Raw genomic sequence first — 25,762 nt, 5'->3', positions numbered from 1 at the left:
GAAAATTTCACAAACAATCTGGATTTCTGTTTCTCTTGAGAAAGAGGGGGAAAAAAACCCCAAGTCTACCAATAACTGAAAGAACAGGGGTAACCAAAGTTTCCTATAGAAGAAACCTGCCTACGTCCTATTATCTGACACCTGGCCACCATACTTATGATACATGAGCATATAAGCATTGGAGTTGCAACTGCTGTTCTAGGGAAAAAGAGCCAAGAGGTAAACACAAACGCCGTGTTCTATCTAAGAGCTGAAATGTTATGTCCAAGCTAGTAAGTACTAAAGGACTGTTCTGGGGGAAATACAGTCAGAAGGTACAAAGTATAGGGAGGTTCAATAAATAGAGAGCTTTCTAACAAAAACAGAACAATCTGCCCAAGTATATAGTGCTTCTTCACTAAAAAAGAATAAATGGGAGTCACCTCTTTTCAGGGTCCCAAAGGAGACTAGTTCACTGGGAATGAATGAGAACAGACGATCCAAAACATCCCTTCAAGTCTGGGTTTCTCTGATGTTTTAAGCTAATGACCCTTATTATCATCAGTACCCATCTACCATGAACAACACTCCGAGCTGGGCCTTGCAGACTTTCTGTGTAAGAAAAGCACCGGCTTCACAGTAAGATCAGAGTTCTTACTGTCTCCATGTCAACTGAACACAGGTTCACTGATACTCTTGGGTACTTTAATTTACCATAAACATACAGAGACCTTAATATTTCATTAGTGTTGACAAGTGAGGACTACTCCTGCCTTGAAGTCAATCCAAGTCATAGTGAGGGGAATCACAAGGAGTCATCATGGCATAATGGACAGAAAACCAGAATAGGAAATGTGCTTGGGAAAACTTGATAATATTCCAAACCTCAGTGTATTCATCTGTAAAATGAGACTAAAATTTAGCGGTGCCTACTGTTGTATAGATTAAATAATGTATGTAAAGATGCTCTGACAATTATACGATGCTATATAAATGCAAGGACTTTCCAATACAAAACACAGACTGATTACGTGTTGCTTTTTTGTCTGAAATGTACTTTGCCTCCTTCGTAGAAGAATCTGGATCAGTCTACCTATTTACGCAATGAATGTTCCGTGTATCCACCTATTTACCTAATTCTCCATCTCTATTTTAAACCTCACTTTTCCAAAGCCTCTCAAACTAATATATCCAGATTTCTAAATGTATTAATTTAATCAGGAGGGGAAATGAGGTCATCGCAGAGGTTATCAATCTTTATCCAGGAAGGGTACAAGAAGACCAATTGCCTGCTAAAATAATGTTTTAAATTTTAAGTTCTGCTTACTGGCTCACTAGGAGAGAGATACTAATTCTTTTCTACATGAAGTGCTCAGTAACCACTCAGAAAGGAGCTACAACAGCCCATACATCAGTTGGCTCAAGTACCCATTTTTATAGATGAATGTCAACAACAGGAGCAAGAAGACGTTACCTAAAAATTCACTGTCATGAACAGTCTCGAGTCCCACATAAGAAGGAAGACGTGATCTATGGTTGTAAAATGTAAAATGGCAAGTCAAGAAGAATACATACCCTGAGAAGCTCCAAATAGATAGGCGAGAGTTAATCCCTTTATGGGAATTTGAAAGTGTCAAGCTGCGCCATTTCCAACTGTGAAAGCTCACCAGTATCTGACTTTGATTATTTATTGAAGGTTATTTCTGCTCTAGGCCATGCTTATTCAGTTTTAACTTGCCTAAGCAATTATTCCTTAAAAATCCTTATGCAAATAGGAGTTTTCAGGCTACATAAAGTTTCACACAAACCAGAGTTGTATTAATGAAATTCCTTTATAATTAAATTTTAAGCAAGAAAACTGCAGGGATTTAGGCATTAGCATTCCTTGTTGTTTAAAATATAATTAATTTCCAGCAATAAGTTAAATAATAAATTAAAGAGGATCCTATTACTTTTAACGAGTAATAATGGAAACTAACATATATACAGCATATATTTTTTTAAAAGGTGAGATGACTGTCATTGAAAGTTTTTTAACAATCAGGAGAAAAAAAGATAAAGTGTTATCAACTGAATAACAAATTCGGACAACCACAAAAATTTGCTTACCTGTAATACAAATTTCTGATCTATGTATTTTTTGGCAATGCTGGGTTGGAATTCTTGGCTTTCCAAAAATCGTATGAAAAATTCATATACAAGCTGCAACAGATTATAATTAATTTCAAGTTACAATTCACTGAGCATAGTATCAAAAACCATAAAAAGGCTGTAACACTAAAACTGACAGGGCTTAGAAAATTGAGTTTTAATATCAATTACAAGCTATGCTACCCTTCTTTGTGGTTCATAGTCACTATTATGTTTTTCAATTTTTCAAATTAAAAATCTGATTATACAGCCAAACAATGCAAATAAAACTCCCCCATAGCCTCACCACTCAAAGAGAACCACTGTTAACTACTTAATGTACAAGCCTCCTGATTTTTCTCTTTCTCTACTTCTATAACATACCAGTGAACTATAAATATATTTTTATATAGTTTTCAAAATACTTTTACCATCTTAACAATATATTATGTACAATTTATGTCAATAATAACTAAACCATCATTCTTAGTAGCTATAAGCAGTCCACTTTACATAATTTTTAAATGAATAATTCCATTATTCATGATCAATTTAACCAATCTCCTATGCTTCAACATTTAAATAGTTTCTCAATAACTTCTCTATCAAATTATGCCACAATGTATATTATGTAATAGACATCAGTGTGCATTTGCTCAATTACTGCATGAGGAACTATTTCTAGAAGTGAAAATGTTATAGCAACAGGTATCCAAACATTTCAGGATTTTCAACATTTATTGCCAAATTTCCTTTCAGAAAATTTATGGCAATTTACAAAACTCTTTTATCTGCAAGGAATAAGAATATTCTCATCTGCAGAATCAATCTCACATAACTGTTCTGATAAACAGATCATTGTTTATGTTCTTTGAAAAATAAATCTATGTTAAAATACACATGAGATCCTGGTATAATATACAACAGCGTATTAAAAAAAAACTTGTAAGGGGCAGACAGATACTGGGTTGGGAGTCTAGCTCTGTCCCCTACTAACCGTGTAGCCCTAGGCAAGTTACTTTCTCTAAAAGTATATGTTTATTCAATTGAGTAATGGGGATGATAACCCCCGATTAAATGTGATAATATATATAAAGCGCTATGCACAGTAACTAATACATATCACTATTTTTTAAATTCTTTTAATTTTTTTATTTATTTATTTATTTATTTATTTTTGGAGAGAGAGAAAGAGACAGAATGTGAGCAGAGGAGGGGCAGAGAGCAGGAGACACAGAATCCAAAGCAGAATATAGGCTCTGAGCTGTCAGCACAGGGCCCAACATGGGGCTCCAACCTACGAACTTTGAGATCATGACCTGGGCCTAGGTCGGGCTCTCAACCGACTAAACCACCCAGATGCCCCAATACATATCACCATTATCACTATTACCTAAAATAGCATTCTCAAAAGTTTTTAGTCCATCTCCCTTACATTTAAAAATTGCTGAAGACTCCAAAACCTTTTGTTTATATAATATGAAGAAATATATAGTTGTATACATACGTAAGGTCAGAAATACACACTGAGAAAATTTCAAATATATATTTAGATATTTCATTTTAGGACAATATATTACACATTAATATAAATAATGTATGTTTGTGGCAAATAACTTTATTTTCCAAATCAACTGAGAGGCATTATTTTTTATCTTTGAAAAATCTCTTTAACGGCATATTAGAAAACAGATTAATATCTGCTTCTGTATTCAATCCATTGTGGCATACTGTTTTGGTTGAAGTATATCAAAAAATCAAGCCTCATGCAGATCTAACAGTATGAAAAAGGATGAGTATTTTCATAGTAGTTTCACATAATTGTGGATATTCCTTTTTGATACTACACCAAAACTCAACAATGTTTCTTAAGTAGGGGTCGTACTGCAGAATCTGAAACCAAAATCAATGAATTTCTCATACTCTGTTATACTAAATCCCAATGGTCTGTTATGCACTTGGAAGGGATCTTTACCATGCATGGTTTCCTAACACCATTAGCTGGAAAATACTGGTTCACTCAGTTTGGCATTTTTCAAATGGTGACAAATTTGTATCTAAAAAGTCACATTCCTTAGTATCTCCAATTTCATCAAAAAGTCTTAAGTTTTAATTTGGTTAAAAAGTTCAAAAGAAGGATAAAAGTTTCCCAAAATTCTATTTCTACATTTTGCTGGAATGCCCTAACTTAATCAGTGGTGGTGAATGGTTTTCTTTGTTTACAAGGAAACATCTACCAAATACCCAAGCTGGAACAACTACAGTTCGTCAGACATTCCTGTAAGTAAAAAATGATTATTTCATGAAGAAATAGCTAGTTTAGCTTGTAGCTCAAACAATCACAATAAGTGCTTTCACACACAAGACAATCAGTACACTTCAGTATGAAGTCACTGGGCATACTTCCCGCTCTGTGACGAAGAGTATTCTTTAAAATGTGGACTCGAAGGTCAAGATTTAATAATATTTTATTTAATAATTTTCGCTGCTTCTCCAAGCCCATTCTTAACTGAAATTAGCTTTTTTAAAATTGTCAACGCAGGTCAGTGAAGAATATCTACTAAGCCAATTTGCCACAACCACCTTGGTTTGGGCTAAGGCAGGTGCAATTTGAACTACCAATGCTTTTGCAAATAGGATCTCAAATGTCAACACAGTGAAAACAGCAAACAGCAGAGTATTATTATAAAACCAGTTTTGACTTTGCAGGCCTGAAAATCAGGTCTCAGGGTCCCCCAAGGGTCTGCTGATACCATTAACCTAAATGCATCATACCGTGACCTTACCTACGACTTTAGACTCTTAATACTTAAATTAGGTATGCACATTAGGATTTTACTTTAAAGTAAAAAACTGTTTTTCTCTTTGAAATTCTGAATTCAGAAGAACTTCTTGCCCAATGATCTGAACATTGTCAAGCTACTTTTTTTTTTAATGTTTATTTAATTTTGGAGAGAGAGAGAGAGCAAGAGAGAGATCACATGTGCATGTGAGAACAAGGGTTTGGGGGACAGAGGAAGGGGGGGCAGAGAGAGAGAGAGAATGAGAATCCCAAGCAGGCTCCATGTTGTCAGCCCAGAGCCCAATGTGGGGCTCGATTTCACGAACTGTGAGATTACGACGTGAGCTGAAATCAAGAGCTGGACACTTAATTGAATGAGCCACCCAGGTGACCCCGTCAAGCTGCACTTCTAGGCATAATAATGTGACTGAGCCCCAACACCTTCTAGAATAACTGTTCTTTTTTTCATACACTAAGTTTTCAACTCTCTTTTACAAATAGCATGTCAGTCTTATTCAAATAACCATAAAAGGGGGTTTAATTCCCACAAAGTGGAGAGATTCTCATCTTGCAGGCCTGACTTGTGGGCTGGCAGGACTTTCCAGCAAGATTGGCAAAGTGCTCTCTCCCCTCTGGTCCCTTGAAAGCATTTATGGTTTAAAACACTTGGATGGAAACACTTCAGACACACTTATTAATAAGCATAAATATTCTCTACACTTATGGGACAGATTTTTACCACAAAATCAAAACTCTCTCTTGTATTTCCAAAGAGAAAGAAAGCCAGGGACTGAGAATCATTTACTTTTCAAGGTCACATAAGTGAATTCTCCAAGGAACATGAGTAAAAAGACTTTAGCATTTCTATTTTTCAGTCTCAAGTGTAAAGGCACTAAAAACAATCCCCTGATTGTAAATGGAAGTCCTTCAAAATCATATTCTACTGGAAATACAGACCCAAATATAGAAAATACACTAAGAATAACCATGGTAACTGTGGGATAACAGTTTAAAAGATAACAATGCAGATAACAGAAAAGATCAAATAACATACATATAGTAGAACCTTTGATATATTTAAGCTAAAAATTTGTGCATTTAAACAGTTTTCTATTTTCAAATATCTCCAAAGAGCCAAGATTTGTTATGAGTAATCTTGTATGGGCCACAGATTAAAATTAGATAAGATGTGTGCAGAAGCAGTCTATCCAATAATCACATCTCAATGCAATTTGGTTGTTCTCTACTATTATCAGATATTCGGTAATGAACGCCTTGCTTCCTTATAAAATGTAGTCCACAAGAAGAAGCATGCTGCTAATGCTGGAGCCACCAAAAAGTGAAAAGGTCTAAGAAATCGCTGTGTTTTGGTCAGAAAAGTAGACTTGAATCAATTAAAAAGTCAAATGTTAAATTTAGTGATAACTCACTGTAACACAAATGACTTAATCATGACAGAAAAAGAGGTTTCTTGAACCTTCAGTGAGTGCTCATCAGTTCTAAAAGCCACCTATCAGTGAAAATGGAAAGGTGACAAATTTGTGGCGTCAGAATACCTAAGAGAAACATAGGAATCTTGAGTACAAAGACTTCCACAAAGGAATAGCTGGTGATGGCAACCGAGTGCACCAAATGACTTGACCTTTACTAGGAATAAAGGTCAATTTGTGAAGTTTAAGGGTAGGTTTCCTTTGCCTGATCCAACAGAAGCCATATATCCCTCCCCTCCCTCCAAGCCAAAGAAGGGATGAGGGGATTATCAGCTTGAACAGGGTGTCAACACAGCTGGAGTCACGTTCTAGAATGCTGCTTGTGACTTTACACCCAGAAGAGGCTAGCTCTCATCGCCATTCCTCACTGCTGTTTGGGTTTTCGAGTTTCAGGTGAACTAACAGTTAATGCTCCAGTAGCAATGACACAATGTAAGCCAGAGATTTTTGGTGGCAGAATTTAGTTTAATAGCTTTAGAAATTAATTTGGTCCTGTATTTTACAGTCATTAAGCTTAGGAAGGATTAACTGAAATACTTAAACTTCACTGTGCTTTAGGAGAAATTTAGATCTATGGCGATCACGATTTAGAGTGCTCAAAGAGCTCTTGCAAATGGCCAGAGTGGTCTACTGTCTGTGGGGTGTAGAGAAGACAACTTGAAGCTTTGAAGACATTTCTCTTCCTGTCTTTTCCACGGTGAGATGTGGGACTTCCCTGAGATTATCTTGTGTGTTTTGGTTTTTAAATTTCTTCCACTCTACTTCTGTGAGCTGGTGCCATGCATTAGGAATAAGACATGATGAGAAGTCCACCTATTCAAAAGACTTATTTTTTGAATTTCTGTCACCATCTGGGATATACCACGAAAAGCACAAATAATTTTCCAAATTTCTTAGATTGCAGATAGTATGTCTGACACCTTAAAAAAAAAATCAAGCAGCTAAAACAGGAAGTCAGCTACACTGTTTTAACTAATTTACTCAATCCTGGCACTGATAGCAGGGATACATATGTATAACATGGCTGGGTAAGAGCTGAGAAAACAGAGCCCCTGAGAGTTCTCCTCACAACCAGGGGAAATAGCATACATATGTATCTGTAGCGACCTCGACTTGCCAAAGCAAGGCAGGGGAAGTTGCAAATCGATGTCAAAAATTCTGACATGGGGAAAAAGTAAACTTTTAGAACATCTCTAGGCCTCATCTTGTGCCGCACAGTTATCTGCTCTTTAGAAAATCAACTAGTAGCTGTGAGCACACTTCACAGATGCGATGGCGGCTGCCTCTGGGTGACAATGTACAAGGTTCTGTTCCCTCTCTCTCCGTGCCTTCCCTCCTGGCTGGTTGTCATCCAGCCTCTGAGGACATCCTCAGTCGATGGAAAGACAGGTCTGGGGCCCATTCCATTCATATTTCCTTATTCTCTTCCTCTGAGAAATGCTGGCCCGGAGCAAGAGCAGCCAGGAGAGGAGGATGGGAAATGACTGGGATGGGTCAGTAAATGCAGTACAGACGGGCCTGGCGCTGGCGGCAGAGATGCACGGAGGGCCCTGCTGTGTCCCGGCACGTGCGTAGGACTGGAAAACATGGCCTTCTCAGTGCAAGAGCACAAAACTGGCCTTCACGCAAGCTTTCTATCAGCTGTTGCTCTTCCTTGCATGATGTAGTAGCTACCGCAATTTGTTTTTGCCCTCCCAGGCTAAAGAAATACTTCCGTGGTTATCAGGAAGATAGGCATTCAAGGTCCCCAGGGTACCTGCTGCTGAAAATGAGATATAGACCTTGTGACCTAATCACATCTAACAAATATTAACGTGAAAATAGCTCAGTTTCAGGGCGCCTGGGTGGCTTAGTCGGTTAAGCGTCCGACTTTCGCTTGGGTCATGATCTCGCGGTTCGTGGGTTCAAGCCCCGCGTCGGGCTCTGTGCTGACTGCCAGCTCAGAGCCTGGAGCCTGTTTCAGTCTGTGACTCCCTCTCTCTCTGACCCTCCCCTGCTCACGCTATCTCTCTCTCTCTCTCTCTCTCCTAGAAATAAATAAAAAACATTAAAAAAAAAAAAAAAGAAAATAGCTCAGTTCCTGTTGGAGGCTGCGGCAGGCAGGATCACAGAGAAGCTCTAATAAAGAACAAGAACTGTGCAACCTGCGAGGAACCGCATGAAAGCATTACACCGAAACTTATTATTTTATTCTTTTGGCATCCTAATTATCCAGAGTGAGAAACACAGAAAGCATTCTCTAAGCTTTCCATTAATGTACTCTAATTTGATTTCCGGGTGAATAAAGGCCTTCAAGAAAACTCCCATGCTAATTGACTGATGAGTTAATGGATCTTTCTTTTATAATGAATGGTAGTTCCAAGTACCTGTAAGTGTGGCCATGATGCCTCAAGGGTAGGTTCGTCTTCTTCTGGATCAAATTCATTGCTGTCACTAGGAGGGAGAGTTCTGAATATATTGCAAGATACCTAAAAAGAAACAAGCAGCAGAGTTAGCTGGCGGCCCCTCCTGGGCAGCCTTACACAAGGTTTGCAACCAGCCAAAGGGAAACCAGAGGACAGACGACGGGAACACCATCAAACTGGAATGGGGACCTCTTTCCGCGGGCTTTGAGGCCAGGAGCACCTCTAGGCAGAACCAGAAAGTAGCCAAGCAGCACCTCCAGCCCTCCTGAACAGTATTCCTTGCCCAGGCCCCTTGGATTTTAGATCTCCCATCAAAGCCTGCTCGTGCTCACTTACCAGGCAAGCATGCTTCTAATTCACCAATTTACACTAAATCATAAATAATTAATGGGGCTAATGGGCTTTATGTATCTACCTTTTCAGGTTTATTCACAATTTGCAAATTAACAGCTGAACTATTGGTAAAATCCCAGGCATTTACAAAAAGCAAATCAGAAAAGATATTTCCAAACCTAACAGGCTTGAAATCATCCCTCATCTGTTCTCAGTCGGTTTACAAAACAGCAACGATGCCCCGAGTAAGCTCTATCTGTGATACAAATCTCTATGAACTGACTAGGTATTCTGTTACCACAGGCAATTTCTAAATTAAATACTGGTTGCTCAAAGAATGGTCAGGAATTGATAATTGATGAAACTGGGTGATGAAGACATGAGGACTCATTATGCTAGTCTAGTATTCTTGCATATATTCCAAGATTTCTGTAGTAAAGTGCTTATTTTGAAAATGCGGTGGGGCAGCTGGATGGCTCAGTGGGTTAAGTGTCCAACTTTGGCTTAGGTCATGATCCCACTGCTTGTGAGTTCAAGCCCCGCGTTGCATTCTATGCTGACAGCTCGCAGCTCAGAAACTGGAGCGTTCTTCAGATTCTGTCTCCATCTCTCTGCCCCTCCCCCGCTCAGAACTCGGTCTCTTTCTCTTTCCCAATTATAAATAAAAACATTTAAAAATATTTTAAAATGTGGTTGCTACTATTCTTGGGGTTCCTTTTTGATTTGTGTCTTGTCCCACATAGTCATCCATCTTTTCTCAATGATCCAAACATATTCTCTGACTTGAAGAAAAAATGGGGGGCAAAGGGAGAAGGAGGGGTCAGTGGGGTAAAATGTGTAGAAGGCAAGAAAGGAAAAGGAGACTGCACCAGAAGCCTTTGCTGGACTTTCTATATGATGCAGAAAATACTAAATATAGCATGCTGCTCTGGAAGAGGGAAGAAGAAAGGCTTTTGGGGTCCCATTAATCCAAATGTGTTTATTTATTCAATATATTGAATGCCTATTATGCTCACACACTATTCTAGGCACCGGGAAAAAAACAATGAACAAAGCAGAAAAACGTCTGTGCCCTCCCTCCAGGAGCTTATATTTTATTTAAATCCACAAGTACCCCAATTTCTTCACTGTGGAAACTGAGCCCAGACATGTAAGCAATGGAAAGGAGATCTGATTTGATTTGATTTGAAGTGTCATGGGAAGCCATTAGTTGGATCTTAAACAGAAATGTGACATGATTTGATATTTGCTTTTGAAAAAAATCATTCTGCTAACTCTGTATTGAACAGACAGGAAGGGGACAAGTTAGAAGTCTCTGAAGGTGGCAAGAGATGATGATGGCTTGAACTGGGATGGTGGCAGAGGAGACAGAAATAGATTGATTCAAACTATACTCTGGAGGTAATATCTGCTGCTGGCTTGGATATAGGGAGTGAAGAAAAGGAAAGAATCCAGGATGAGTCATAGGTGCAAGGCCGTCTACAGAAGATGGAGATGGCTGGGAACAGGAAAGCTTTTATTGTTTACGTGTGTGGGTGGGGAGGTTCAGAGATCCAGTTAGGAATGTGTTAAAGAAGGAATATCTAACATATGAATCTGGGCTTTAGAGCTGGACAGGTCAAGACGAGAGACACACAAGGACTCCCTGGCATACAGATGATATTTAAAGCCATGATACTAATGGATCAGCGTGGAAAGGAGTAAAAGAAAGAAAGACCTACAGGCATCCAACATTTAGAAATCATACAGAAAAAGAACCACTGAGCAACACAAATGAAAACGAATAGAAGGTAGAAGAACGAACGAGGTTAGGGTCTCAGGAGCTGAGAGTATCTTAGGAAGGACAAAGACGTCAACAGCAGCAAATGTTACTCTGTCAACAGCAGCAAATGTTACTCTGAAGTTGACTAAGATGAGCATAGAGCAACACCTATTGGATTTGGCAGCTCTATGAAGTGGATACTATTATTATCTCCAATTTACCACTGAGGAAATAGAAACACAGGTGTTAAGATCCAAAGGTTACACTTAGTAACCAGCAGTTACAAATGAACCCAGGTTGTTAGGCTCTACCACCGTGTTCTAGAAAAGTAGGTAGACCACTTCTTTTGCTCTACTTTAGCTTAGATGACTGAAAACAATCATCCTATTATACCATTTTTGCCATGGCTAAGGACAGCATGCATAGGTCTATCATGTTATTTTTGTCCTTTCCAATGATTATTAGAAATCCCGTTTACAAAGATACTAGTGAATTTTCAGAAAGCCATCAACCAATTTACTTCTCTTCAACCAGCCAGCCACTATGTAATCAAAAGGACAGGGGTGCCTGGGTGGCTAAGTTGGTTAAGTGTCCAACTCTGGATTTTGGCTCAGGTCATGATCTTACAGCTCGGGAGTTCGAGCTCCTTGTTGGGCTCTGCACTGACAGTCCCAAGCCTGCTTGGGATTCTCTCTGTCCTTCGTTATCTGCCCCTCCCCCATTTGTGCAACAGTGCTCTTATTTTCTTTCAAAGTAACTAATATTTTTAAAAAGATAAAGGGGCAAAAGTCTTTTAGTTACTTGCTTTGGAAACCATACATTTCAAAAACCGAATTTTCATCCCAACTAAATCATTCATATTTACTATACTCTGTAACATTTTTTTTCCTCTTCCAAGATGTGAAAATAAGCCATAAAAGTTAAAAAGTGTGTGGGCTTCTGAATAGTGAAAACTAAAAGGACACAGAAATTTCTGCTCCTTTATACTCTTGGATATATACACTCTCTTACAGTGTCCACCACGTGCTGCAGCAATTATTTGTTTACATAACTGTCTCGCTACCCTGCATATGAAGAATATGCACTGTCACGTTCATTTGTTTTCCTAGCACATACGAGGGATCCAATAAATGTTCACAAAATAAAAACTTGGACACATTTACAAAATTGTGTATTTTGGTTTTGCTTTTTAAAATTTCAATTTAAAGTTTTCTCAGTAATTTAAATAAATCTAGATTATTTAACTTAAAATGTTTATTTTTAACTCTGTACAGAATTCATCTAAACCTCTGATTTGGTCAAAGCTTTATCTCTCAATTATCACATCAGGAAAATGTCAGGTTGTGGAAAGAATCCAAACTCCAAGTGGTTTTAAAAGCATGCGCATCTCATTTAGCCACGCACTGCTACTCCTTCAGATTTGCCCTCCTTATAATGCTTTATTTAATTTACTTCCAAATATTCACCAGACGAATAATGAGGAAGCACAGATCAAATGGGCTGGACAATTAAAAGCTGACTTGGTTGGTTAAATAGTTTGCTAGCACATTTGGAAAGAATGTCAAAGCATATCAAGTGTCATGGAAATGTCCAACCTTTTGACCCAGGCTGGCACTGTGCTTAATAAAAATGTCATGAATGAATGAACCATTGCTCCCATCCTTGAGAATCGATTGTGAAAAACTAATCCAAGACAAGTCGGAAAAATCTACTTTTTAAAAATTATTTTCTGTGTTTTTTAACGTTTATTTATTTTTAAGAAAGGGAGAGCATGTGCTGGGGGTAGGGGGCAGAAAGGGAGGGTGAAAGAGAATCCAAAGCAGGCTCCATGCTGACAGCAGAGAGCCCGATGCAGAGCTCAAACTCCCCAACTGTGAGATCACAACCTGAGCCGAAGTCAGATGCTCAACTGACTGAGCCACCCAGGCGCCCCTGAAAATACTACTTAAAGCAGTCATTTACAACATTCTACAAAATGTAAAATTAGAAAGAATCTTTATGTCCAACATCCAAGAGGTACATCAAGTTAGAGTACTGTGCAGCATTAAAGACGATGGCTATATGGAAGCACAAAGAAATGTTTATAAATAAAAATTTAGGGGGAAGACAACTGAAAACGATGGGACTTTAACCATATGGGATGGAAATGGATATCTAAAGAGAAATTTTAAAAAGCTGTAGTAAAGCAAGAATATGGATGATAAACTGGGCAGTTGCTGTTATTCCTCTTGGGCCACACAAAATGAGTCCTAAACATGTAAAAGCCTAAGTTAGATGTTATACCTTTAATTTCAATATGAAAATGGGCTCTTGAATTTGTTGGAGATTATTACAGTCTGGAGAGAGTTAAAATCAGAGCTTCCTACAGTGCCTAGAGCCTCGCTCAGGAAGGAATGGTTAAAAGGCTCAATAAATAGACCAGTTTAACTACACAGTTGAGCTCTAAAATTGTGAGTCTAAAACTGGTTTATCCACAGCTAGAAGTGGGGAAGGGGAGGCGGTCCTCCGAATCCCCCCTGATTTCTTTGCAACACTTAGTATGCGTGAGTCCAATCTGGGAAAAGATCTAGGTGCACTGGTCATATTTTCAAAAGACTTCCACAATCAAAAAAATGGTTAAAAAACAATATCCAGGGGCTCAGTCAGCTAAGTATCTGACTCTTAATTTTGACTCAGGTCAGGATCTCACAGTTCAGGAGTCTGAGCCTCGCATGTGAATCTGCGTTGGCAGGCTGTCAGCGCGGAGCCTTCTTCAGATCCTCTATCTCTTTCTCTCTCTCTCCCCCACTCCATGCTCATTCTCAAAAATAAACATTAAAAATAAAACAAAACCAAAAAAACCACTATCCAACATGGCAAATTTGCTTCTACTAAATCTTTATCACTGGTAGCCACTTCTGATTTATAGTCCAGGTTTTAAAGGGATTACTAAATAGGTAGCATTATTAAACAGCTAATAGCAGGTTTATGCTTATGCAAATATATCATGACTACAGGTAGCCACCAGCAACACTCCTCACCACAGAGCAATTTTGCAGAGGCTATGTGGCTACACTAAAATGCAACGTGGTATTTCTAAAGTCACGAAAACTGTCTCTATTATGTATTTAAACATATGAGGCTCTAGTCCTAGGCTGTCTATTTTATTCATTCAGGAATGGGTTATCTGAAATGAACAAAAGAAATTTTTACAGTAGACTACAAGGACTGTTTTTCAACTATTTTATTTTAATCTACACTAGTGTCAATGCAAAGAAAAAGAAGTTTAAGAAATAAGTGTCTTTAGTAATCGGATTCATTTTCGTTCTAAAGGCACTATAATATAATAAACATTGAATGCTGGAATCAAACTAAAAGTTTGAAGGCACTGGCTGGCCTCTAGAAAGTGGCTCTAAGGACAGAAAGCAAGGCTGGTGAAAGACGAGAAATAGGTATTGAAATCTAAATAAACCCTCCTTAAAGACAGAAAATTTAGGATTAGGAATTACATGTTGCTGCTAGCATCCAATCATGTTAGAGACTCTCTGTCATCCAGCTCCCTCCTCTTACCAATAAGAAAAGTCCAAACAGCTTGTGAATCTTGCAAGATAACACAGCACCATAAAACACGCGGATGGCTCTCGGGGTCCTTTCTCCGGCACACCACCTCCATCCCATCCTTGAAGACCATGCATGGACCCGCCTTCTTTGTCTCTCTTTCTCTTTCTCCTCTGATTCCCCCACCACAATTCTATCGAGTTTTTAACTTCTCATCTCTCTTTTCCCATCATCCCCCTCCAGTGCCCCTCAATGGCAACCCTGGACACTCTTCCCTGCTATGAGCATTCAGAGCTATGGTGACCTTTCTCAGCATTAGCAGAAAAATTGAACAAAATCATCTCCACCATCTGGTTCAGACCTCCATCTTCAAACGTCCCGATTATCGCCAAGTTTCTTCTCTGGTGCTCCTATTCCTCACATCCCTTCATCTCATCTTTCCCAGTGAGATTTCCGCATATTGTATGGGACGTACTTAGACTAAAAAAATATTCGTTGTCTGATATTCAAACTTAACCAGGTGCCCTGTATTTTATTTGCAAAAAATGACAACTCCAAAATAACATTAATATTAATTACTAAAGAACCTGTCCTGGTTACAACTCAGTTGTGACCCGGCACCATGGCACCCGGGGAGAGGATGGGGGGTGTGGGAGGGGGATACTGCCTCAGGCAAGGCCAGGCACCCAACAGCTGCTTGCTCTGGGAGATGGGCTGCTCTACAGTTTAATGCTGATTGCTGTTAACTGTGGTGCAAAAAAAGTAAATTTCAAAGTCTTGGCCAACTGTGAAAGAGACAACTTAACAGGATCCTAAGTGCCTAGCCCTGTAAGTAAAGAAGTATCTAGGCATATTTTAATCAGGTTTTGATTAAACAAACCTCTTACTGTTTCAATATAAAAATACAACTCTTAATATTTTTAAATAGTTATTTAAGCTACTGCAGGGGGAAAAAAAAAAAACCTCTCACTTTCCTGAATCTCTTTATCTCCAGAGAAATTCTACTACTAACTTTACACCTTGATTTTGGTTGACATTTTGCTGTTGTTTAAGGAAAATGACTAGCACATTATAAAAGAACAGAATATGGCTAGCACCTGGTAGTACTCACTAAATATCTGCCAAGATTATCAATGAACAAAACAAAAGGTAAGAACAATATAGTGAATTATTTAATTTTAAAAAACCCCACAACTAATGAATACTTCCAATTCCCTTTAGTTACATATTTGTAAGCACTTAGTACTGAAGGTCTGGGTAAAATCAGGCATATAACGTACTCAGAAAACCACCTGTAACTACAATATAACAAAACAACTTAGATCATCTTCTCTCTGTTTTGCAATACTACTTTCTAGATGAGTAGGTATCATCTTTCTTGGGTAAATGCAGATGAACTAGTCGACATCATAAACATTTCTCCCTCTTTTATCTGTGACACTGTAATTTCATTCAATTATGCAATACTGCAAGTATATTGACCATAAATACAAAAATAATGGCATCATAGCTATAAAATGAATTTTCTTGAAATCACATCTATACAGTAAATTTTCTAACAAAAAAGGACAATACAAATGATGTTAAGTAGGAAACATCCAAGCAAATCACAAAGTACCATTATTCTTCTAGCACTATTTGTATTAAGGTCTTACCCAAATAACAATTTCAATGATATCCTTCAGTTTTTTTATCCAGTTCATCCATTTGTTAATTCTATAATCCATCAGGTATTGAAAAGAAACAAAATTATTTAATCAAGCATTTAGAACCAGAGGGAAGACCTAGTAAATGCAATGTTGAAACTATGTCAGCATGTATTATTCTCATAGTATTTTGTGTTAGTATAAACATGACGAAACATATTAAAGTAAGCAAAAGTTACTTTAAACCTCTAAATCAGACATTTGTACAGAGAAGACTATTTCCAAACATACTAGAATTTGTATTACATATTCAAACTCTAAGAACTAAAATTCTAACAGACATACTAGATACTTTGCTATGCTATTTATGTTTTAGAACATAAAAGTAATAAATACTAAACATACATATAATGTCAAATTACCTTCGGAGACACCAAATTTAAGAATTCTTAATAGTCCCAATGATAAAGAAGCTTTCAAATCTGACTCAGCCCCTTTTAAAGTAATTATAAATAATTACTGATCTATAAAACGAGGAGAAAAATTCCAACATTTTGTAAATTATGCTCAAGAAACTTAGAATCAGAGCAGATATACATCTTTTAAGCTTGTACTTTGATCAGGAAACAAATGGCAAAATATTAAAACTTTCAACTAGCACTTAATTTAACTCACTGGCAATTTGTTCAATCAGTAATTTGTTTCTAAAGCGAAACCATGTCTTTTAATTATCATAAGTTTACCGTAGTTGCCACTTCAGACTAGATATAAAGTCTCTTTTTAAACCTCACCATGAATGAACACAGCTGTTTAAAAGTTATCTGAACACGTGAAACCAGTAAAATCCCTTATTCTAACACAAAGACACGTCCTTAGCACTAAATCTAAAGAGAAATGTAATGAAATCAGTATGACTTCTTACATTATAAGCCATCCACGCCATGTCTACCTTTATTCTCTAACATACTAAATACATGACTGTCACTACTATGAAATATTACCAATATAATTAAAACTTTTAGGCAAGAATTCCCAGAAGTTATTATTACAAACATGTTCACTTGAGTTAAATACAATTCCTTGAGGCAAAAGAATTGCTGCGATGCTCTTGTTTGTCACAAGCAAAGGACAAAAACACTGTGATGCACAGGGATGGTCAAGCTACTCCACCAAGGGTGCCCACATTTTTATCGTAAAACCACCTTTCTGGACAATGCTCTACACTTAGAGAGAAAACAGTCACTGAACCAGAACTAAAGACCATGTACACTGTTTACATGTGATTAGGAAACATGCACTTGTGACAGCTGATTTGTTTTACGACATCTGGAAATCCAGAAGAGGATTCAAACGATTTCTAAAGTTGGTGATTTCAATCTTACTACTGTTACGTATTCACGGTCATACCTTTAATCTGTATTAGCAGGGCTTTCTAGGACATAAGCACTGTTCTATGAAAACTGATTTCTGAAATGAAGCAGAAGGAACATCTTAAAATGATAAAAGCAGCTTAATAGTCTGTTGGAGAAAGGGAATGAATAACAAACAAAAAAGGAAGTTTAAGAATTTATACTGGCCAATCAGAATTTTAAAACATGAAGCCAAATCCAAAAGACAAGATTAAAGTAGCAGAAATCTTGGGCATGTACTATTTTCCTAACTCACAAAGATGTCATTTTTACTTATATTTCCTTTAGCAAGTATTTCTTTCAAAATCTACTAGGTAATTTAGATTTAAACAGACTAAAAAATTTGTTTTCATTGTTATTATTGCTCTGCTGCTGCTGCTGTTGGTTCTGTTGATAACTGTTCTCATCAACTGGTATAACTGTATTTAACATATACGATTGTTTCTGAAAATAATTTGATCCCTTGAGATGTTCTGTTTCTAGAAGGATTAGAGCACTGACAACTGTATGGAAGAAAAGAAATTGCCCATGGTATATATCAAGAACACAGAATCAACAGAATCTGAGTACAGATCCAAGTACATAAAAGGTAGTTTTGAGGAGTACCTCAACATTTAGTTAGAAGGAGACAAAAGGGAAAAAATGTGTGAAAGAAAGTACTCTGTCTTCTGTTTCACTCTCTTTGACCTACTGTATGCCCATCAGATGAGAGAGATGCCACAGGGGCAGGAAAAGAGATGGGGCAAGAGGGGGGTGAGGATGCAAGGGAAAGAGGAAGACATATGAGTTGAGTCCCATTCATGCGCATTTATATAAAGTTCAAAATCATATGAAACTAATTAACAGTATTAATGCCAGGACAGTGTCAGGAGAGAGGAGTCAAACCAAGAAAGGCTGTGCCTTTATTACAGAGCCACATCCAGCCCTATTTAAAATGGGAGCTCCGTATGAGACAGTGGCACTGAGTGACCGAGTAGGGGGCTTTGGGGAGACTGGCTGGGCCACGTCCTTACCACCATCCGCCTTTAGCAGGTGCCTTTAGGTCTTGCCTTTGAGCTTATCTGATTCTCCAAAGAAGAATCATCCCTCTCTTGATTCCAGGCATAAGAGATCTGAGAGCTAAGTGGCAAGAGGGTTGAGGATCTTCCCATTCAATGTGCCCCACAACTTCCAGAAAGGTGCCCGCTGTTCTTAGCAGTCCCTCATGTCCACGAGCCCAGCTTCCCTCCAGACGAGCTTCCCTCCAAGACAGTAAACCTTCAGTCTTTCACTGACTGGTTTTAGAGGGAGTGAGGTGGAATCAGGAGTTCTAGCTACATCTTACACAGACTTTCCACCAAGTCTCATCTTCTTGCCTCCATGCACCATTACTTTTAGAAAGGCATCCTTCTGAAGCTTCCCACAGGTAATGTGGTGTGAGCAGGCTACTTCGAGACTTCCCTGCTGCTGCTAACAGCTCAGCTTTGTCTCATCTGCCAATGTAGCGACCACCAGTTCATTTGCTTTCAAGTTTCCGAAATGCTGATTCTGAGATCTCCTCTCCATTTTGCTTTGTTTTTGTGGGTTTTATTTGTTTTCAGTAATCTCTATTTGATTTCAGGAGGTAAAGTAAATACATGCATGTGTTCAAGTCCCCCCATTTAACTCAAAAGTTAGCAATTATTTCTTATTAAATTACTTCTTCCATTCTCCAGTAACTTCTACTAATTCAAGTAATTTAATTTTCTTATGCGAACATGTCAATCCTTTTTAGTGGGAAAGAATCCAGTAAAACCACCAGAAAACCAAATGGCCCTGCTAACCTGAGCCAAGGTAACATGATACCCTCACCACAGTTCTCTTTCTCAGAATTTACACCAACCACATTAATAGTCTTGGTGTGAAGCAAAATAGAAAGTAAAGCACACTTTGGATCTTGAGATTGTGAATACAGAAGTCAAACGACTGTCTCAAAGTCATTGCTTCATCCAACTAACAACACACATCTAATCCAAAAACAAAACAAAACAAAACAAAACAAAACAATAAAGCCAGCACTAGAACTCTAGGTAGAGCAAAGCCGAATCCATGGCATGATGCTTTTCTCTCAATACTCAGTTCTCTGTCCCCTCTTCTACTATAGCTTCTGTTTCCAAGGCACTAGGATGTCCTTAATTCTGTTTTCTCCAGTTATATATAGAGCAGTTCTTACATCTCCCTAGATCTCAAATTCAATCTAGTCAAAACCAATCTCATCCTCACTGACCTCCACTTTCCTCTAGAAGAGAATTCTCTTCCTCATTCTATCTAAGCCTTTAGAATTTTCTTTAACTCCTCCTCTCCTGTATCTGCTTCATGCAACTTATCAACATGTCATTTTATCTGTGCCTTCACAATATCTCTTTGGTGCTAACGGTGATATTATTTTTAACAGTGGAAATCTGGAAACGGTTTCGATGTCCCAAAACAGTTAAGCAGACAATCATATATCCCCATAATGGAACATGAGGCAACCATTAGAATGATGTTTTTAAATTTAGTTAATTACATGAAAGCATCTTTATATCCCAATGCTAAAGAAAAAAAATGTAGTTCAAATTATATATATAGTAAGTAACATAAGTAATAAGATTAGTATGAAATAATTTACATATTTTTCCCCTTAGGGGAAAAGATGCTTAATATGGAAAGCCAGGAAAGGAACACAAGGAAATTTTCCAGAGTGATGGCCGTGTTCTAGATCTGGGGCTATGGCTGTACATAGAATTATTAAATTCACTGAACACTCACTGCCTAAGATCTGTTCTTAAAATCTGTGTTGCATGTTAAGTATATCTGGATTTTTTTTTTTTTAATTTAAGGGAAAGTCTCATTTAAAAACCAGGCTAGGAGGAAATTGGCTAAAATGTGAACACTGATCGCATTTAAATAATGAAACTATAGATAATTTTTTTTCTCTGGTTTCAAGTTTTCTTTGATGAGCACAGGGGAAAATATAAGAGGATGGGGGTTTCTTTATATATTCTCTTTACTTCCTCTTTCTTTGTCACCATCTGACTACGTTAGGACAACAGCCCTCTGCCATCAGCCATCCTGGGTTAAATCTGCCAGCCTTACAACCCCTGAAAGGCACTGGCAGAAGAGTACAAACTTTCTAGGTGGGGGCCAGAGAAAGACAAATAAGAATATCATTTGCCTTTCACCTCCCGTACAAAAACCTCAGCAGCTCCCCACTTGCGGTCTCTAAGATTAAGTCTAACCTCCTTTGCTCGGCTTGCCAAGACCTTCATAATCTAGACCCATCCCCGCCTCTCCCCCATTACTCACAAATTCCAACCATGAAAGCTTCCCCTCCCATCAGGCTTCTATTTCAAGACTAAACTTTGCTCAAAATAAGAGGCAACTTTTTACCTGCTGAAGTGGTGACGGTAACGTTAAATTAATTCCCTCTAGAGTCTGTGAGCCCCACACAGAATCATCACAGGGAAATGGTATTTCACACAGAGAGACAACTATATTACACTGTCTCCAAAATTGGAAATGTAGCAGTGAATCCAAAAGTGAAGACTGTTGATATTAAATCTTAGAATCCAAAAATAGAGGTGTAAACACTGCCACAGTCCTAGCGCGGAGCAGGCCCTCGTACTGGCTGGCGCTTGCAGCCAGGCACGCATGCCCCACACAGAGGCCAGCCACGCAACGGCAGGGTTTCACCACATGTCACCATGTGTGGACTTTGGCTCCTCAATCCTAGAAAAGGACTAAAACTGAAATTAAGTGGTTTCTGTAAGAACCCAAGTGGACAAGTTAATAAGACAGTAACAACATGGGGCTTTTTTGAGGACACATATAGTCTAACATCTGCTTTGAACATTCGATGGCTCAAAAGCAGCTATAAACGAGAAATTAAACTTCCTAAATCCTGAATTTAAAAAAACATACAAAGCACTTGAGGCTTCTGATGTATGTTTCCGGCTGTTGAGTATGTGTTCTTATTTGAAATTACTAAAAATAAACAGGAAACTGCCCACGCTGTCACTGTCCCTTATTCTCTGTGTGTGTGTCTCTGTCTCTCGATCCTTCATAAGTCGAATAAACCTTGAGCTAGCTGGTGAGTTATGGAAACAAAAACGCACCTGCACACATGATCACAGGTGAACATCACTCTTTACCCATAAAGCTTTATAATGAACTAGTAAGGTCAGCTACTCCGAGGGAGGGCAAGACAGACAACCCTCCCTCCCCTGCCTCATGGGCCTCCTGGAGACATGCTGGCCTCATCTTGGAGGGGAGGCTGGAGTGCGGGTGTAAGTGCATCACAAAGAAACCAAGAAAGGGCTCTCGAGACAAGAGCTACCCACCACCCCTGTTAGCTTCCATTTTAAATGTGTATTTAAAGATCACTGCCTTCTAATTATCTTACCCCTCAAATTACTCCTCTTACTTTCCAGAACAGGGTACAAGAGACTCCCCAGTTTGTACCTGATGCACAAATACCAACTCAACTTTCCAGCACCTTCTCTATTGTCTACACCCAACAAATACTTCTAGAGGAAAGGCCAAAGTCTCCACAAAAGGAAGAGGGCTGCATTACTCCAGAGTGTTCTACCCTATTCTCATAAAGGCCTACCTTCTTCAGGAAGGGAAATTCCACCGTATTTCAAAGCAGCCCATTTAGTCCCTAACACTATCTGCCCAGCCCCCACTCTCTGTCTGTTACCCACATCTCTGAAGAGTCCAGAGACATTACATTCTCTAATATGGCTTGCTTATCCATTTTATTAAATGATAAACTTGCTTTCCGACTCACCAAATAGCTAGTCCTATTTTTATCCCAACACATCCTCTCCTGCACGTGTCACCCCCTGCCTTCCTGGCAGTGCTGTTTCTTGCCCAGGACCTGCAGCTGCCTGAGGCTCTGGTCTTTCTAGTTCTCCCTTCACCACCACCCTCTATTCATTACTGTAACTGCATTTTAACTCTAGGAGTCCCTTATCTTATCCTCACTTTCTGAAGAGGCAACTTCCTCCACAATAGTCACTGGATAGCATATTTCTTCTTGTTTTCATCTACAGATCAAGTTTGGCTTTCAATATTGGTCAGAAGCCAGCTCCCTCCTGGAAATGACCTGCCTGTTGTTTTCTTGCCAAATTCTTGCCTCAGGCATTACCGTCTCTGAGAATTCCACATTGAGGACACTCATTTTCTGTTTTTTCCTGCTCATAATGCATCACAGGGGTATAACCAGCTTTCTCTTTAGAGAATCAATTAATAAATCCCTTCCTCTCTCATTTCTGTCCTCGGTAGAGACTCAGCTGAACTACATAAACAGCAAGTGCTAGAACTGTCCAAGACCCACTTATATAGAAACCATAGGCTGTATTTGCCAATCTTTTTATCATACATTTTCCTTGGTAGATTTTTCCAGAAGTATTCCTTACACCTTTAACCATATTTTCAGTTTCAAGGTTAAATTAAAAGGTAGGAGAAAAGAGAAACCAAAATTTGAATGTGCTTCTGTGACTTATCCCGCAAAAATTCTGCAGCCAGCTTCAGGGGAGGGGGAAAGAAAGAGAGGGAGCGGTCTCCTTACAGCGAAATGATAGTATTGGATACATCAGCGCTAGACAAGTCACAGCTGTCAAACAATTCTAAGTATATTGAAAACTCTGAACAATCTGTAAAGCAGTCAAGCCAGAAGGACTACAGCTTGTACATGAAACAAATAGCAATCATGAGTAGCTCAGTTGTTTCCCGCGTAAAAACCCACTCCTTTGTACATTTAAATTAAAATGAAACACATTATAATCCCTGTCAGATTCCTTAAGAGAGAATGTTTGCTGGAGAGAAATGGTAAATTATTAATGTAGGTATGAATATGCAAGTATATCAGGAAGACTTCTATTCAGGTAAACTAAGGGCTGTATACATACACACGTACATATAATTCTAATCACACAGGCACGTGCAGATTTACATACAGGGTCCTCCGGAAAAAAAAAAAAAATCTGGACATGAAATATCCCACGAAAAATTTAAATTTTAAGTCAACAGTCAGAGAAAAGATATAGAAAGCTACCTTAAAGAGACCAAAAGGAAAAAAAAAAAAAGCTTTTAGGCTATCAAGAATCACTGTAACTAGAAAAACTGATTAAACCATCTAAAAGAAAAAGGGAAGTCTAACAGGGGCAGTAGAGTACCATGACTAATGACAGCAATAATGACACCATAACAACTTTATAAAGTCACAAGTTTAAAAAGGTGAAGACTCACCTAAGTGGCAGGACTCACCTAGGAAGGGCAACCAAAAGAAGGCTGTACCCACTTAAGTGCTTCCAAGGATTAGGCACCATCCTGGAGAGGGAGGGATGTTCCAATCATCTAACTCCCTTGCTCCAAATTCAAGCTAAGGAGGCAATGCAAGGACGCCATGCTGCTGGTATAGCTTGGCTGCTGCTAATGGGGGACAGAGAAAAAAGATACGGGGGGAGCACATGAACTCAGGAGACAGGATATTCTCAAGACCTGTACTTTGGGTGGAACAAAGGAGAATTCTGACCTACATAAGCCCTCCTCCTGAGCTCCTCTTCAGCACCCGATCATCATTCACTCTTGCATATTGGGAGGGACTGGGAGAGCAGGGAAAACAAGGTTCAGAAGCACTCTTAATGCAAGAATACCACAAAGGCAGGGTAGTGAGGTGGTGAGGGGAGAGCGTGTGAGAGGAAAGCTGTTTCTTAAGCAAAAATGAATATTTAATCCCGAAGCCTACTATTTGGTCTGGCCTTGTCAGAAGCAGCAAGACTCAGGGAAAAGCTATTCAAAAGCCTTATTACCTATTTATTTAGAAGAGCTTGAGGAAAAGGACACAGTACAGAGGCAGGAGTCCAATCTTTGGGTTTTAGTCCTCATTCCTACAGTAAAAATTGATTCCAGGAAAGCATTAGGCACAGCAGTTAAGAGTATGGTCTCCAGAGCCAAAGAGCCTGGATTCAAATCAGCTCTGCCTGTTCTCCAAGTGTGGAGCTCTGGGAAACTTTCATAGCCTCTCTCTACCTCCTTCACATCATCTATAAAATAATATACATAATATTACTATCAAGCTCACAGGGTTGTGGAACTATTAGAACAACCTACCAAAACTGACACAAGATGAAACAAAAAATCTAGGGTCAGACATGCATTTAAGAAACCAAATGCACTACCAAAAGAAACTTTCCGAAAGTGAAGGTTTCATTGGTGAAATCATTCTAACAACTTTGTTTTTCATCTTTAGTTACTGCCAAAAATGGGAAAACCCTGCTCCTTTCCAATCTTGTATTTTCCAAGAGAGCAGCAAGTAGCAGAGCACTGCACGTGTGGTAAAATCAAGCTTAAACCATTCAGGAGTCAGGTGTGTCTTTGAATATTCAATCAAAAGCTATGGATCTTCTACCACAAAAATACACAAAGCAGGAGTGCCTGGGTGGCAGAGTCAGTTGAGCATCCAACTCTTGATTTCAGTTCAGGCCGTGACCCCAGGGCTAAGGGATCAACCCCTGCATCAGACTCTACCATGCTGAGCATGGAGTCTGCTTGGGAATCTCTCTCTTTCTCCCTCTGCCCCTTTCCCCCTCTCATGCTCTATAATACACACACACACAAACACCACTCAAAATTCTGCAGTCAACATCAGAAGGTCCACTGACCTTATAAAAACAATCTATAGACATCCTAGGATGCTAAATGAATATTATTAAGTGAGCATTAACTGAAGAAGCGCAATGCAATTGTTTAAGATAATTAAGGAAAGGACAAAGTGCCTGCCCATTTTTCTACCTTCTGATAAATTACAAATGGTAACAATATGCTCCTAACCTTGAGCAGCTAATCCTTCCTGATCTCATTCTAAAAACTGTCTACTGATAATCTTCATTATCGTAACCTTAAATTCTTTCCTTAACACCAAGGAATCCTTCACCTTCCAACTTAATTCTCAGGTCCTATCTTTTAGACATATCCTATTTTCAAAATTTGCCAATAATTTCAGTTCCTAGGTGCCTTTCCCAGATATTACTCAATTATTTATATTTTCAATAGTGTAAGCAGCCCATCTCCACCACCATCACCCCCACCTCAGCATCACCACTGTGAGTCAGATCTTATCTCCTTCCAGTCTGAAGAGTCACCTCCAAGGCAAATTCTGGCCAGGATATATGGTTACATTCCTTATCAGATGCCAGAAGATGAAAAATGGAAATTTCAGATTTCCCCCTGGTAGTTATCATTCTCAAGGCTACTTTTAGATAGTTGTTATTTTATGAAAAGAAA

The 25,762-nt window shown here is 38.7% G+C and overlaps 1 protein-coding gene across 3 annotated transcripts in view; it reads right to left on the bottom strand.

Moving 5' to 3' along the window:
- PPP2R5E (protein phosphatase 2 regulatory subunit B'epsilon) overlaps positions 1-25,762 on the bottom strand; it is a 144,073-nt gene that overhangs the window by 31,807 nt on the left and 86,504 nt on the right. For all 3 annotated transcript variants that reach the window (XM_077767209.1, XM_077767211.1, XM_077767210.1), the window contains exons 4-5: positions 8,748-8,849; positions 2,089-2,181 (exon numbers count right to left, since the gene is read on the bottom strand). In XM_077767209.1, the coding sequence (XP_077623335.1) occupies positions 2,089-2,181; positions 8,748-8,849 (195 nt within the window). The remainder of the gene's footprint in view (positions 1-2,088; positions 2,182-8,747; positions 8,850-25,762) is intronic.

The sequence above is a fragment of the Crocuta crocuta genome, unplaced genomic scaffold (assembly GCF_008692635.1).
Source record: "Crocuta crocuta isolate KB4526 unplaced genomic scaffold, BGI_CrCroc_1.0 scaffold55, whole genome shotgun sequence".
Classification (NCBI taxonomy): domain Eukaryota; kingdom Metazoa; phylum Chordata; class Mammalia; order Carnivora; family Hyaenidae; genus Crocuta; species Crocuta crocuta.
The sequence above is the reverse complement of the archived record's forward strand: the minus strand, read 5'-3'. Positions and strand labels throughout refer to the sequence as shown.